Below are 16,654 nucleotides of genomic sequence, written 5' to 3'. Positions count from 1 at the left end.
CAACGTTTTACTATAGCCATTTACAAAAAAAACCCCAGCCCCTTGGAAGCCATGCTTTTCAACAAACAAGAACCATATTTGAAGTTATATAATGTATCATAACAAAAACTATTATGACCAAGTTTCATGAAGATTGGACAATAAATGTGACATAGAGAATTAACAGACCGTTTTTTTGTCATTCACAAATAGTTAGACATCCATCTACATATACTTCTGTTAACATTAATTGAATTTAGCTAAATATCCTCTTGATCGCGTAAAGTTTATCCCATATATGTAATAATACATTATGTAAGATTTTTCAAAAATAACAAAATATGCAACCGTTATAAAGAGTTTTGTTCGACTAATATATGGTTAATAAATTGAATATAAATAATATATTCGACAAATACGTCTTTGCAAAAAACAAAGTATGCAACTACAATATTACGGTTTTGCGCGACAAATATATACATACATAAATGATGGATGAACTGAATTTAATTATAAATTGTACATAAAATTTGGAGATTAAAACCATAAGCATAGTAGTAAAAAGGATTTATACATCATTTTGTTAGACAAACAAGTACATGCGACGAATAAATTGAATTTAAATGTTAGATAGTACAAATATTTCTGCTGATTTTTATGCATTTATACTATTAGAGACAAGCTCGACTACCGGTAACATACAGACAATGAATAACATGAATTGTTTAAATTCACAGAAATGTCAGAGGGTGAAAACCATAAAACCAAAAATACACGTGAAGAGGAATAGATTAATTAATATTTGAACAACTATGAGTTGTTCCAGGCTGAATTAAGTTGGATCATGTTTTAAGGCTCTACTTAAGAACTCAACCAAAAAATGAACCCAAAAGCTCACTATGAGCACAGTGTGCACAGGTGAGCTAAAAACTTTTTAAAATCTGATTGCGAAAGTTGGTATTTAGTTATTATGTTTAACAAAATGTTAACATTTTTTTTCATCAAATAAAAGTAAAAACATTTTTTGTTTATTTACAATCTATCTCATTTTCACAATGCAAACAAAAACTCGTGTAGAAGAAACAAAAACAAAAATAAACTCTCTTAAGGCAAGTTTTCATAAAAGTGCTTAATATATTTACATACACACCCCACTTTTATACATTAATTTTTTTCTAAACAAAACATTATAATAACCCTGAAATCATACTTCCATTTGAAACAACAATATAACCTGTTAAATACACAAGTCTTTGACAATCACAACATTAATACTGATGACATCACTTAAACCTGTGCCTCAAAAAAAAGGAAGCTGTCGGCAGACATCAAAGGTCATGTGAATGCCAAGTTGGAGCTAGTTTCTAGAAAGTTAAAACTGTAAAGTTATAACACATCAGCAGGTGGCCATTAACAATGGCATCAATTATACTACATTACTGGAAGCACACACATACATGTACTGTCAGATACAGCCTTAATGCAAATCCATAGAGGATGGGATGTGAGAACACATTGGACATTTTACTGGATTAAATTAATGTGTCTTTAAACAGGTGTAAGAAAATAAATTGCATTGGCTTGAATTTAAATAGGAGGTTGCTGTACAGGTATTGTTTGTTTAATGGAATTACTTGAACAAGGGGCAAAATTGTCACAAAACCATGTTTTCAATTTTATAAAAAAGTCTGATAAAGGGAGACAAGTCAAACTGAACTGATTGTTTAAAATTAACCCCCTATGTTTCAAAATAAATCTATTTTTAGTCGTGGCGACCTTTACCTTGGAGATATTGACGTAATTCTTATGTAAGACACACCGTCCAATGATGGTGAACAAATGTGCCAAATGATTTTAAAATCTCACAATGAATGGCATAGTTATGGCCCGGACAAGCTCGTTTATGGCCATTTTTGACCCATCCACATCTTGAGCTTCTGTGGTCTTGAATCAGATAGTGAATCGGAACCAAGTATTGTCGAGTCTGTGCCTGAGAATGCAACCATGTTGCATTATACCATGGACAATGAGTCATTGACATTGCAAAACTGTATGAAGAAGACTCTGATTGTGATTCTGATGATGATCTTGACTTTCAGGATGAAGAAGGCAACACCAATCTTGTTATGACTAATATGTTATTTTGTTTTTAGTCCGACTAGAATTTAAAGCTGTTGTCCATCATACACTGTAATCACTAGAACATGCATCTGTTTTGTTTTACTTTATCGAGTGTACACAGGCTGCATATTGCAATAAATATGAGTTAAACTTTACTTAATTCTTCAGTTATAAACTAATGCTGTTCGGTCAGGAGAATTTTTGTCTGGACAGGCTAACTTCTCCATCAGCCTGTCCGGTTGACAGGCACTTTTTGGAACATTTTAGGAAGCCTGGTTTACAATATCAGTCATTTTGCATCATTGGTGAGAGTTTGCAATATCAGTAATTTTGCAACATTGGTTTATTTTCAATATACTGAATAATTGAGGGACACCTAAACCATACACTATTCTAGTTGTTCAATACAATATTATGCTATAAAAAGAGATGTGTTAGTCAGAAACACAATGCCCCTTACTGTGCCGCTTTGATTTTTCTTTTTTTTTCTTTTTTTTTACCTTTGACCTTGAAGGATGACCTTGACCTTTCACCACTCAAAATGTGCAGCTCTATGAGATACACATTCATGCCAAATATCAAGCTGCTATCTTCAAAATTGCAAAAGTTATGGGCAATTTTAAAGTTTTCGGAAGGACTGACAGACCAGTGTTTTTTTATGGCAATTTCGGGGTCGATATTCGACCCCATTCCCCTAAAAAAAAAGAGTATATGTTTTTCCTCGATTTTGTAGATAAAAATCCCATCAAAAATAGAAAAAAAAAAAAAAAAATTTAAATTTTTTTTTTAGAAAGAACTCTCTTATAATCAATATTCATTTCATAACAACTAACAAAGTTACTATAACAAATTAAGAATATTATATGATTTTGAATTATTATAAAGAGTTACATTTAATTAGTATTTCCCAAATCAGTGTACTTTTCATATGAATTTCATGCTTTTCCCAAAATGGCCAGGAAAAGGCCTGATGTATCTATATATATTGTGTCAATATTTGATGATAAAAACATTCCAATTTGGTCCACATAAAAAAATGCTTACATTTGCCATTTTATCAATTAGAAAGTCCCAATTAGACTCAAAATGGCTAGGAAAACTGAGACTGTACATGAAGGCTTAACTGTCTTAAACTAATGTTGAAAAAACCATAGGTATATATTTTAGAAAAAGGACAGAGAAATTCAGCTGTGAATATTACATTCATACATAAATGTGTATTCATATAATAAATTTCAGAACATATAAAAGAGTGAATTTTTATTTTTCCCCTTTTCCTAAAAACTGACGCGTTTTTCCCCTTTGGACGGGCCCCGCCACCATTCCCCTATTTGTGAAAAAAACTACTGCAGACATTTCAAATGCTATATGCCATCCTACCGGGGACATAAAAATACATGACAGAATACACTAAATGGCACTAATAGCCTATGCTGACAGGACTAGTGTATTATATATAAAGTTAATGTCTAGCATTGACACATCCAAAATCTTTATAAAATTTGATTTCTTAAACAGTAAGGCTTTTGAAGTGGTTTATTTAGATACAGATTTTAACTGCCCTGGTCAATACTCGCGAAGTGGTCATTACTGGTCAATACTGGTAGACTGAACTTAATCCCCAATTTTGATTAATATTCCATGCTTAATTAAACAATATTGATAATATTAATTAAACAGACATGTTGCCAATAATGTCTTAAGCTATTAATACCCACTACATGTATTTTATACCTGTTCATGCAATTTGTAGGCCAATTTCTCAAAATTGTGCAATTAGTCAAAGTTGGTCAATTGGATTTTTCTGGTTGATTGAACTTTTTTTTCCATTCTAATAAATGTTCAGAAAATTCTGTGCTGGATTCAACAAGATCAACAATATGATACACAAATTATGCGCATTATCAAAAGTATATTCAATGTGTTTGATATCAAAAAAGTTTATAATATATGAACATGTCATCATCATCACATCATACAGACCTCAACAGGTTGGGACACCCAAAACTGACATTAGGGCCTTAAATGGCACCTTTTTGACACAAACCGTACTTTTCATGTTTTCTTGCAAGATTTCTTTAAATTCTTTTCAAACAAAATAAATTTTCCATTGGAAATTCCAGAATAAAAATAAAAAAACATAATAAGAAATAATTATTAAAAGAAAAAAATAATTGAAAACAAGAGTCTAGAGAAGACCCACAATTGGAAATCATTATTTGTTGGCAAAATCAAGAACTTTGATTGCTTATTCATTTGAAGACCAATTGAACTTTTAAATATGAAAGGAAAAAACCTTTTAATACAGAAATGAGACAAGTTAGAAGTAACTCTTAAATTAATAGCAAGTTATCTCCTTTTGTTTGAGTGATATGAAATACATGTACCCTTACTGGTCGTGTACGTAATTCCGGCCACTTTTGGGACTATTTTAACAAAATCTTTTGTTTTAGGCAACTGGTTGAAACTAAACTTCACATATATAATCCTGGGTTCAAAACTCATCTAGCATGAAAATTTCAATAGAATTAGATCAGTGTATGTTACTTTTATGAACAGAAATTAATGACATATAAACTATCAATTTTCATAGGGCAATTGTACCTAAAAAATCGGCCACCTTTTAGTTTAATCTTCAGGTAAAATTACAAAGCAATATCTTTAGACAAATGTCCTCATTTTAGGAGTATTAATAAAGGTTTACACAAACAATTTTTTTCACTTGAAACTTAAAATATATGCGACATTATATACCAGTTACTCCCCCTACCTAACTTAATAAATATAGTGAACAATCACTCTCAATTGGCAACTGCAAATTCCTAAAAACTATTTGTTTTAAATATGTTTAAAAAAAAAATAAATAATACAGCTAAGAAATTTAACACATTTTGTATAAAAAGTTTACTTCATTGTCGATTTTTAGTAAACGCTTGTATTTAATTTTACAACAAATAACCTATTATTATTCTAATCAAGGGAGGTAATTCATATATTTAAAAAGTATATATTAGGTCCTAATTTTTATGTTTTGATATATGTTTTTATACAACTAATTGAAAATACCTTAGTTAAAGTTTATTATATAAAAAATAACAACAATTTTAACAAATATATTTGTTTCTTATATAAATATAAGTAATACAAATATTGATAATGTCACTTTTTCCACATGACAAAAACATCGTCCTTCAATTGAGACATTGTGATATAAAAGTTCACAGTGATATGCTTCTTTAATTTGCAAAATATTGAGAAAAGGGTTGGTTTTTAAATTGATTTTAATAAAAATCAGCAAAATGTGTATGCTAAGATCATGAAAATGATTTAACACAGGTGGCCGATTTTTTACGTACAGGCCGGAATTACGTACACGACCAGTAGGGCAGATTTGCGTCATTTTTAATATCAGATACAGAACACTGCATGCATTTTATAACCAATTAAGGCTTAGGGGCCGTTTTATAACCCTAGAAAACACATGAGTTCTGTTTGTCTATCTGCTTATCAAATAGATATATCAATAGATCAGTGAAATACTAAGGTAACTATAATACTTTAGTAACAGATGTGATACACTGGGATAAATTTATTGCCTTAGTCCTTATGTATTTGAGGTCATTTCCATAAATAATCAAGATTTTTTTTTTTACAGCTTTAAAGATTTTCTTACAGTAAATAACTCAAAAGAAAGATAATATATTACAGAATAATGATTGATTTAATATAGAGTAGCTAAAAGTCTTCCTTTGAGATGTTTAAATGCTATAATTTTCAATCGACCAGTATTGACCAGTATTGACCGGTTTTAACTGGGTATTGACCGCCGGCCCGGTCAATACTCAATTGACCGGTCAAAATGCCAATCCTGAAACAGAAAGATTTATTTTCACTACGGAAAAGATGTATTTGTTAAATTTGATTTGAAGTCCGGATATTTTTTAGATATGCTAAATAAAATTCTTTTCTGCTCTAACCAGGGATTTTAATAGACACAGAATGCTGCGTTTTGACGCGAGCAAATTAAAAATGACTCGTTTTTGACGCAACCTTTTTTTCTGCCGTGCGTCATTTTGACCCGTGCGTCAGTCAGTTAACATCTCGAGTTACATGGTAATAAATCCTGCGGTGCTCCTATTAATTTGAAATTAATGTTTCAGTATTTAAAACTCCGTCTATAATCGAGGGAATACCCCGGGCATTGTTTATCTTATCTCATCTCTTCCAATACACATGTTACAGTCTAAATAGTGCATGCGCACTAACTAGGTAGCAGCAGTGATAACGTGATGATTGATTAACCATCCGATAATTGCAGGTTTTTTGCAGACTTTGCCGACGGCACGGTTAAAGAAAGTTGGCAAAAATAATTAAAGAAAAAATGAAATTGATCTTTTCATTACGTAGATCCACTATTAAGTCCAGCGAGTTTTGTCAGTTTGTTAATCCACCGATAATTACAAGTAACACCTGTCATATATAAACTGGAATCACATTTCTTTTTTTTATACTAACAAGTCATAATTCTACACATAAACATTAAGAAAACACATTTTCTCAATTAGATATAAATTATCCGAGTAGAATTAAATTGCTACGTCATGACCTTCGACATTGTAAATGGCGGACGTATTGTAAATTAACATTCAACCCGCTTTCAATTCAAAAAATGGTGATTCAATAATGGAGAAAGCATTAACTGGATTTAACAAACATTTGATAAGGTTTGTTAAACCAGATAACAAGAAAAATTTGGATTATTAAAGTTAAACTACTACTGGTAAGGCATTCTAAAGTGTATATATTGCTAACATGTATAGTATTCGGATAAACAGTAATAGATATACCAGATGTTCCATTCATTTACAAAAGCTATCATAGAGATGATGATAATTTAATGAGGATCAATATGTGATGAAAAGGTGCTACCGGTACATATCTTAATTTACTTCAATGTCTTAAAAGACTAAAATGTGTTATGATAAGTAGATTTTAATTAGCATTTATTGTTTTTTACAAATAAACATAGTATAGTGATAGAAATAATAAAAGTTGTAAACTGAACATTTTTTGTTTTTGAAAAACTTAAAAGTCGATATTGTTCGCACAAGTTATTGATATTTTGTCCTTATCTGTGTGTACCAATTCATTAAAATATGTTGTGTTATGTATCATGGTATTTTTATTTAATAAAGCAGTATACCTTTTTAAGATATTGTGTTACTCTTAGAGCATATTTTTATCTAAAAAAGTGAATAATACAGACAAAAACACAATTAACGCGCTTCAAAATGACCCCAGCATTTTTCAATTTGACTCCTCAAAATTTCAGTCCAGGGGTCATTGACTCCTGGTTTTTAAAATCTATTGAAATCCCTGTCTAACATATCGAGAAAAACAGCGATGCGACAGACATTTTTTAAATGAAAATCTCCAGAGATTTCAGTCATGACGTTCAGGGCTCAACATTAACAGTTGTCCTATTGCACCTGGCAAGTAAAAGTTGGGTCCGGGCAAGTTATTTTATAATCTAGTTGTCCGCCCTGGCAAGTGCAAAAAAGAACAAAGAGCATTAAATTAAGACTTTAATTAGACTTTACAGGGGTGGCGAAATCAAATGTCCGAGTTGCCCGAGTCGTACATTTGCTTGTCTGGGCAACTGATTTTTTTCAATTACGTTGTCGGTGGACAACAAGTTTTTTAAAAGTCGGGTCCAGGTATACAAATGAAAAAAATACATTGTATTAAAGCCGTAATTTAAATTAAGTTTTACAAAACCGGATGTTGACATGCGATTACATTGTCAGTGCTATTTGCGGAGCAATCAAGCTAAAATACGGGCACTCTCCTGCGCAGTGATCTCCTTTATTCTATAAGACACCAGGAGCATGCCGCATTTTAAACATTCGGCCCGACTGTTAGACAGTGTACAGACTGGTTTCTTTCTTTTTTACAATCAGATGGAAATAAAAAGTATCAAAGTAAGATAATCAAAACACGGTCTACCTTGTTATTTAAGACGACTTTAATGGTAAAGATGGAACTTTTTTTTTTAAATCTTCAACAACGGAGCAGAAACCCGAAGCTTTGAGCAGTCCACCTCCCAAAAAAACTAAGAAAGATTATGATAAAAAATATGATCTATTAAACTCACCAGAACTCTTCAAGAAACTTGGCTCACAGATATTCAATGGTTACCAGTTGATGATAATCAAATTGCTACGAGTAGCGGCGCAAAGCCTCAGTATGATGAGGTCGACATATTGAACTAGTTTAATTTGTTAAGATTACGATGTACTTATGTTCAACACATGTTTTAATAACACTACCTTTGCAAGATTAAAGGTATTAGAAAGTCTTTATATTGTTTATAATATACTGCTATAATGAATGTACTTTTGAAATACAACTATAAACAAAACTAGCAAATCATACTCATTTTGGTATATTCCACATTGTTTTACATTAATCAATAAATGCGTTTATAATTTATATAAACATTAACGGACAAGTGTAGTTAAGCAACGGACAAGTTAAATTTCCTAAATGGTTGTCCGTGGACAAGTATAGTTTTTTGAGATTTCACCACCCCTGCTTTAAATGCTGTAATCATTTTGTTAAAAGTGCAAGAGTAAAAACGGTTTTGTGGTGTATTATTTTGATCTTAAATGTTGAGCCCTGACAATATTTCTATTTTAAGTAACATACCTTGTTCTCAAGTGTTTTCAAATTCAGAATGACATTTTCCGGTATACATGTATTAAATTTTTCTTGCTTGTTTTGTAAACAAATTGTAGTGAAAATACAAACTCAAAGTAAAAATTATTTAAAATCACCTGATTCACGTTGAAATCAGGTTTACACTTTCAACAAAAAATGTCAAGGTCGATCCGAAAGTATCCAAATGACAGTGATTTTTTTTGCTTTTATTTGTTACAGCCTGTGCCATTTAAATTGGGGAAATTAGCGCGATAAACCGTGAAATTGGGAAAAATAGCGCGATAAACCATGAAATTGGGAAAAATTAAGAATTATAAATATGAGTATAAGTAACAGAATTAATATTGTTTTTAAGTGCATGTTCAGGGGGTTTTCTAGCCATTTTGAGAAAAGGAGTCTGGTGAAATTGGGAATTTTTTTTAATCAATAAACGTGGCCCTGGGAATTATTTATCGAAAAAAAGGACTAAATTAAAGGTATATAGTTTGTAAGATGTTTAAAAAAATTAAGTTGAAATCTAGAGTTAAGAAATCATAAGACACTTCTTTCTTTTTCGTTTTGGGAAAATTTGGATTTTTTGGGAGAAATTTTGGTCAGATTTTTGGGAAAAAACGTGGAATTTCGCGATTGGGAAGCAGCCAAAATTCGGCGGTAATTTTGGGCAAAAAAAATCACTGAATGAAAACACGTCACGTGACAAAGCGACAATGGTGTGAAAATTATGAATTTCAGGCTGATGAGTTTTCATCTATTGTAAAGATGCATTTGAAGAAACATTTGAACCTTAACATATGCCCTGATGCAGTTATTTATATACATTCACCAATATATGTAGAAATGCATCCAAGAAAATGAATTGTCTTTGATTTATAGTGTGACATAAATATGTTACGACTCTAGTTGACTTACGATATGGGGTTAGCTTCAGTGTACAGGTCTGTCAATACTATATAAAATGTTTGCTGAAGTTTCTTTAGCTAATATACACCCTAATATTATTAACACCTTTATGGCATTATTCACACCTACATATATTGGCCTATATATATATTATCAGTGGGACAAAATGTCTACCCCTTTTCACCCTTTTCATCAGTGGCACGAACTGGTAGTGGCAGGAAACGTCCAGAACTGGAGGATATGCAAATTGCAAAGTTGGACTGTCTTAGATGAAGGATGCCAACACTACAGGCCAATAGTAGAGAATGTTTTGCTAAACTAGGCTTGACTTAGGATGACAAAGATCTTATACATTTACTTTAGCCATGCAAGTTGATAGGTTTTATGTTCAGTCAGTAAGTGAGTTTCATTTAAACTCAACTCAGCTAACTCAGTGAGTATCTGACCCTATTAAAGTTAAGGCTATTTTGTACAAAAATGCTCTAGACTCAGTACAGTCAAGTTACCATTACCGGATCATTACCCATAGCGGATCACTTTGATGTTCAAGATTGTGTATCGCGATAAATAGTTGACATTTTTAGATGATATTTTGCACACAGCATCTTCAAGGCCTGTTTTTTTTTAAAGCGTTGATTGAGTCGTAATCGGACCTGCCCTTTGTCAAACATTTTGGTATGTTTTGCTGACATGAATATACGACTTTGTCGAATTCCGTCTCGTTTTCAAATCGAGGTTGAACATTTTCGCGGCCACATGTTATAACTAGCAACCACAGACATATTTTTTAAATTAAAGTTATCTTGTTCTTTTTTATTTTTTCTAAAAGAGATTGAAAAGACATTTAAATAACTTTTTGAGTTTTTGGAATATCTTAAGTAGAACCAAAGTTATGAGCTTTTAAAGTTTTAAACTTTGCGTCACTTTTATGAATTCTCTCCCAATACTTTAGTCCAGTACTATCATGTCTTCGCGGAACCTTTTCGAAGAAATATTTTAGTTAAATTGCTATAACTTTTTTATTTATGATTCAAATGTCATAATATTTGGTAGTCTAATGTATTTTTTCATGATCTATCCATTGCAGCAACTTTCAATGCAGTATCTCCACTCATTACCAAGATAATTGCTTATTACTACAGAAAAAAATTGCAAAAAAACAACAAATATGTTTACCAACTTTATTAAAGATCTTTTTTATAATATGTATTATAGTTTTGTTCAGTTTTTTTGCATAATCAAACATGCTATGGTATATTCAAACAATATATCAATAATTCAATAACACATGTTATATAATAGATACATTAATCTTAAGTGTAATAAAGATATGAACATCAGCTGCAACAATGTAAGCCCTGCAATACAACTTGAAAGAATTTCATTGTGTAATATATGTAACACTTGCTTAAAAAATAAGGGGTTGTCAATCTGTGAATTCATTCATCTATAGTAGCAGCTGAATTTATTGTTTAAATGCAACAGCACATTTATGTGAAAAAACACTCTTTGTATTTGTTATACAGTTCATTGAGTTCAATGTAATCCTTGAAGAACCTCTGGCGCCCCGGGTTCATGCATTCAACTTTTGGTGTGATGCAAAATGCACAAGCTCCAAAACCAGTCCATTTTAAATGTCTACATTTGACAGTTCCGGAGGACACTCTTCAGCTTTGCACAGCCATGAATGAAATCTTAACGTTGTATTTTTGACAGAACGGACCAGGGTGTATGTCTCCGTCACACTGCATAGTTGGTTTCTGAAATGAAAAATAAATATATATATATATATAATATATATATAATTATGTTGTATTTTTATTGTATTTACAACCCAACATAATCAGTATACAATAAAAATACAGCTCTAGATTGTAAATGAAGATGTATTTTATTTAACTGACATAGTGCTCTTCAAAATAACATTTAACATATCTGTGTGAATTTTAATAAAATAATAACAGTAAATGCCATTACAATATGATTTGTCTACTTAAAAGCCATATAATGCTTATATGAATTGATTTCTGGTTTATAATATAAATCAAATCTCTTATTTATGCAAGGTTAACCTATTTATGCCTAGCGTCTAGAAAAAAGGCATTGGCAAACAGTGTAGACCCAGATGAGACGCTGCACGATGTGGCGTCTCATCTGGGTCTGCGCTGTTTGCTTAAAGGAATTTCTGTAAAAAATATTCTAAATATAGAAATAAATATACTAGACATCCCTAACTTTGGAAATAAATTAATCCAATTTAGAAGGATGGTTGAGTCCACTAGGCATAAATGGGTTAAGAAACAAGTTGGCTTAAGTTAAGGACTAGGGTTAACAAGATTTCTTAGAAGATTAACAGGGTAATAGTAATACTGAGATATATAAAACAAACTCATACATCGAATACATAACATAAATAGTCGTTTTGAAACATGAACTTTTAGTTTTAAAACGATTTTTCTAGGAAACTTACGTTTTCAAAATGTTATCAATAACGGGTCACAAACTGTGACGATGACATACATCATCGTAAAATCAACAAAACAATACAATGCTTTATTTACATTAAATACATCGCATTCTTATTTAAATCAAACAAAAAACATTATTTTATTTGTTTGCAAGCGATAGTTACCTGTTTCGAACAATTAAATCGATATATTTATCGATTCAACTACAGTGAGTAAACAATTTTGGAATTTTTCAAGATGGCGTCGTATGGAAAAAAATCTCAACCGCGTGGCCTTGATGACCCCGCACATTCGAATCACGATGCGATCGTCAATTTCTACTCAATTTTAACAATTTATACACCATTTTCACCAGCAGAAATTGAATTTTTTTACGATATATGCCGCTATTATGAATTTTCTATACTTTTCGTTCCATTTTCGTCTAACTTTAGGGCTTTATTGTTTCATTTTTTTTTGTCGTAGAACTAAGCGGCTTACATCATTGTAAACAACAATCTTTTATTTGATTGGTCAAATGAAAATCATTTGCATATGTTACGAAACTACGATCGCATTCGACTTTGATTTCACACATGTTTACTAAAACGCCCCCGGGAGCTCGCTCGATACCGACGCTTCAAAGCATCCAATAGGCAAACTAATTATCAATAGTCTTAATCAACAAACAATGAACAAATAATAAAGAAATTTATATCATTGTAAAGTTTATTAATTTAGCTTTAATTACATAGCATTTTCATTATTTTTGCATGATAATTACTTATTGAAATATTGGTTAGAAGTAAACAACCCCTGGGAAATCGATACGATATCGATAAATTCTAGTGGGCTTATCAGGTCTTCTGTGGTTGCTATTATAACTCTGTTGGAAAGTAAGAAAATTACGCATTAATTTAAAGTCCATTTGGTATTCTTTCTGTCTGCAAAAGTCCGTTTCAGTTTTGATTTGTTTTAAGATTCTGCATCACCTTAAATGAAATGATAAATTAGGGCAACAACGGATCAAGCGTGATAATATGCGTATTGATAATATATTATATTAAAATATATGCAAATATTGTTGATTCTTACAATAAATTATCTCAATCTTAATGAGTTATTTATGTTCTATGTTCAATATCGATGATTAGATATGATTCAAACAATTTACATGGTTTATAAGATGCCCATATATTTTCGATCTTTTTAGGATTTTCAACAGATAATTCACGCAAGAGCACCATGAGTAAAGTGTGGATACAATATCACATATATAGAAAACAATAACAAAGAATGAATATAATTTATTACTGGGCTGGCAATGTAACTTGGTCATTGTAAACAACACATTTCATGTTTTGACAGTTCAAATAGCGTGTTAGATGTCACTCTGAGTGGTTTCAGTCACGTGATCCGTTATGGCTACAACTGATCCGTTAATGCATGAATTCTGCGGCGAGAAAAGGTATCACAAATACATTTTGCCTGCGCATAAAAATAAGACTATGTGCTCAATCAGTAAGCGAAGGTTATATTTAATCAAACTAGTGTAAAAGAAGTCTCAAAAATTGTTTTGCTTTTCACCAGAACAACTTAATTACGCTACTGATCCGGTAATGGTAAATTGACTGTATGTATCTTAGTTTTGTTCTGATATATTATTGTACCTTCGTCAGAAAACTCTTTGTCTGTATAATCATTGCTTTCTAATTCGTCGATTTCAGCCTCGGTGAACATTTCTTTCAGACTAAACTTTAAATTGGTTTGCAAAATATCAATACTTGTTTACTTCCGGAATTTGCGTACTTATATTTAGTTGTAAAAATCGCAGGTAAGGACGGGTATGACTAGATGCCGAAAACAGTACTGTTTTCGCGAAAACAGTAAATTTACCGAAAACAGTAAGAGTTCCCACCTTTACATCGTGATAGTGGCGTTAAACTCCAGTTTACTCCAGTACGCATTTAAATGATGCTATATATTAATTATTTATTTTCTCAAGAGATTTCGTGATACTCCGGTGTTTTAAATGACTCCAGGTATGGCATACCTGAAAAATGAAAAAAACACTTATGAATTTTGTTTGTATAATGGAAAAGGATAAATACAGGCCTGAAACATACCATAATTACTCTAAGTTTTTGGTAAATTCTTTTTTGTGATTCTTCATTTTCGGACATTCGGGTGTTCGTCCATTAATTATTACTCTTAATTTTCGGCAGTACATTTTACAGCGCTATTTAACCAGATTTCTTCCCTATTTTCACTTATCTTGTGTCACTTCGAACATGAACAGAACAGAACAGATATTTTATTTGATTTGCACATAGTACATCATCATATACACATATTATTATATGACAATTTATAACATCACGTATATCAGTATAATATATAAACACGAATTAATGGACATTTCAATATAACATAACACAGCATGTAAAGAGGATGATCAGTTTTCGTTAACATTTGTAATTTCGTTTCTAATTTCCAAGCTTTCTTTCAAATATTTTGCAACTTCAATCAATACAGATTTGTTTTCAGTTTTCAATAGCTCAATAAATTTGAACAGTAATGGTCGTACATAATAATGTTTCTTAATATATTTCTTACGTATATTGCTAAAACAATGACAAATAAGAGTGAAATGGTACTCGTCTTCAATATCGACGGAGTAACAACATTGGCAGTATCGCTCATTTCTTGGTATTCTATTCCTACCGAATCTATCAGTTTGAACTCTTAAAGAATGTGCAGATAATCTTATTCTAGTGACAAAGAACCTTAAACTACTTGACAATACATCTAGATATAGTTCATATGACAGAGAATCTTTACAATTTTGTAACAAATCTAATACACTACTATTTTCAACAGAGCTATGCCAGTCTTGTTTATAAGTATCAATCAATCTTTGTTTAAATATATGTGGAAATGTTTTACAATCAAGATTATCACCATTTATAAAGCAATCAGCAAAGCCATATGTTTCTAACAATTGTTTAACATTTGATACCCAATTATTATAACCTTTTGAACAATCAGATATACTTTGTCGATAAATCGTTTTCATAATAATATTATCAGTATTTAACAATTTACACCAATACTTAATTATCCTAAAATGTCGAGTAATATAAAACGGGTACCTTCCTAAGTCACCATATACACCAGCGTTAAAAGTACTCATTCTGACCTTTAAAACACTTTTACAAAATTTGAGGTGTATACGCTCTATTTCTTTAGATTAAGTTGCGCCCCATACCTCGGCAGAATAATTCAATATTGAACCTATAAAGGAATCAAAGAGCTGGCATTGTAATTTGGGTTTAATATCATATTTTCTGCAATTATACATAAGTAATTTTAATGCTTTTAATGATTTACCAATAAAATGCTCTTGATTCATAGCGAAATTGCCAGTGTAATTAAAAATTGTACCGAGATAGTTGAAGTTATCTACAGTTTCTAACAAGTTCCCATGGTAACTCCACTTCTCATTTGAAAGTACTCTGCCTCTTTTTCTAAAAACCATAACCTTGTGTTTTTTTTAGTGTTTACCTCAAGACCCCAACAGTTACAATAATCATACAAACTATCTAAGCTATTTTGTAAGTCCTCTGGTGTTTTACCCAAAATTGCCATATCATCAGCAAATAACAATAATATTAACAACATATCCTCAAAATATAAACCTGAATCTAAATTACTTTGTAAATGTAGTTCTCGGTCTTCCACGAATTAAGAAAAAAGCAGAGGCGAAATTACCTCCCCTTGACGTAGTCCAACAGCGTAGCTGAAAAAGTCTGAGTAGTATTACAACTGCGAACGCAAGACTTAACCTTTTCATACAAATCCTTAACAATACGTAATAATTTACCTTGAATACCACATTTGTATAATTTAAGCCAAAGGCAATATCTGTTCGAAACAAGATTTTAAATCAATAAAACCAACATACAGACGCTTGTTATTATTATATTATTATCATGGATTTTCATGACCGGATTAAAGTAATAAAACCTGGCAGATGAATCCCTTAGCCTTAGGGCTATGGCCCCTGACATTTGCGTAATTGGGTTTTTTTTTTTGTTATACTGACGATGTACATTGTGCAAGTCAAAATAAAACATATGTTCTGTTCTGTTCTGTTAAAAACTATGTATGCCGGTATTAAACAATGGTTTCACACCTATGAAAAATACTTTACACTCCAAAAATCGTAATGCACGCCTATCCTTATACAAACAATCGAAGGTGTTAGACATCGACTAACGAACAAACAAAGAATTCATAGGTTGCATATTTTGTTTATTTTATAGTAACTTTCTGTACAAGAATAAATCATGGGAAAATATTTCTAACAAAATGCAAATAAAGTAAGAACACACGAACCAGTACGTTAATCAAACATTGCCGACTTTGCAAAATTTTATATTAAGGCTATCAATTAGTACACCCATTTGCTTACTGTTTTTGGTAAC

At 31.3% G+C, this 16,654-nt stretch overlaps 1 protein-coding gene and 1 long non-coding RNA gene across 3 annotated transcripts in view; both read right to left on the bottom strand.

Moving 5' to 3' along the window:
• LOC127837103 (sin3 histone deacetylase corepressor complex component SDS3-like) overlaps positions 1-14,001 on the bottom strand; it is a 39,280-nt gene extending 25,279 nt beyond the window's left edge. For both annotated transcript variants that reach the window (XM_052363949.1, XM_052363951.1), the window contains exon 1: positions 13,838-14,001. In XM_052363949.1, coding sequence (XP_052219909.1) covers positions 13,838-13,907 — 70 coding nt within the window. In that variant the 5' untranslated portion in view covers positions 13,908-14,001. The remainder of the gene's footprint in view (positions 1-13,837) is intronic.
• LOC127837221 (uncharacterized) lies at positions 11,169-12,746 on the bottom strand. The gene is made up of 2 exons (XR_008029179.1): positions 12,353-12,746; positions 11,169-11,480 (listed from the first exon to the last, which is right to left on the bottom strand). It is a non-coding gene; the product is annotated as an uncharacterized LOC127837221 (long non-coding RNA).
• Positions 14,002-16,654: the final 2,653 nt, after the last annotated feature.

Source organism: Dreissena polymorpha, chromosome 1, assembly GCF_020536995.1.
Source record: "Dreissena polymorpha isolate Duluth1 chromosome 1, UMN_Dpol_1.0, whole genome shotgun sequence".
NCBI lineage: Eukaryota > Metazoa > Mollusca > Bivalvia > Myida > Dreissenidae > Dreissena > Dreissena polymorpha.
Note: the sequence above shows the minus strand (reverse complement) of the source record. Positions and strands in the feature narration are given on the sequence as shown.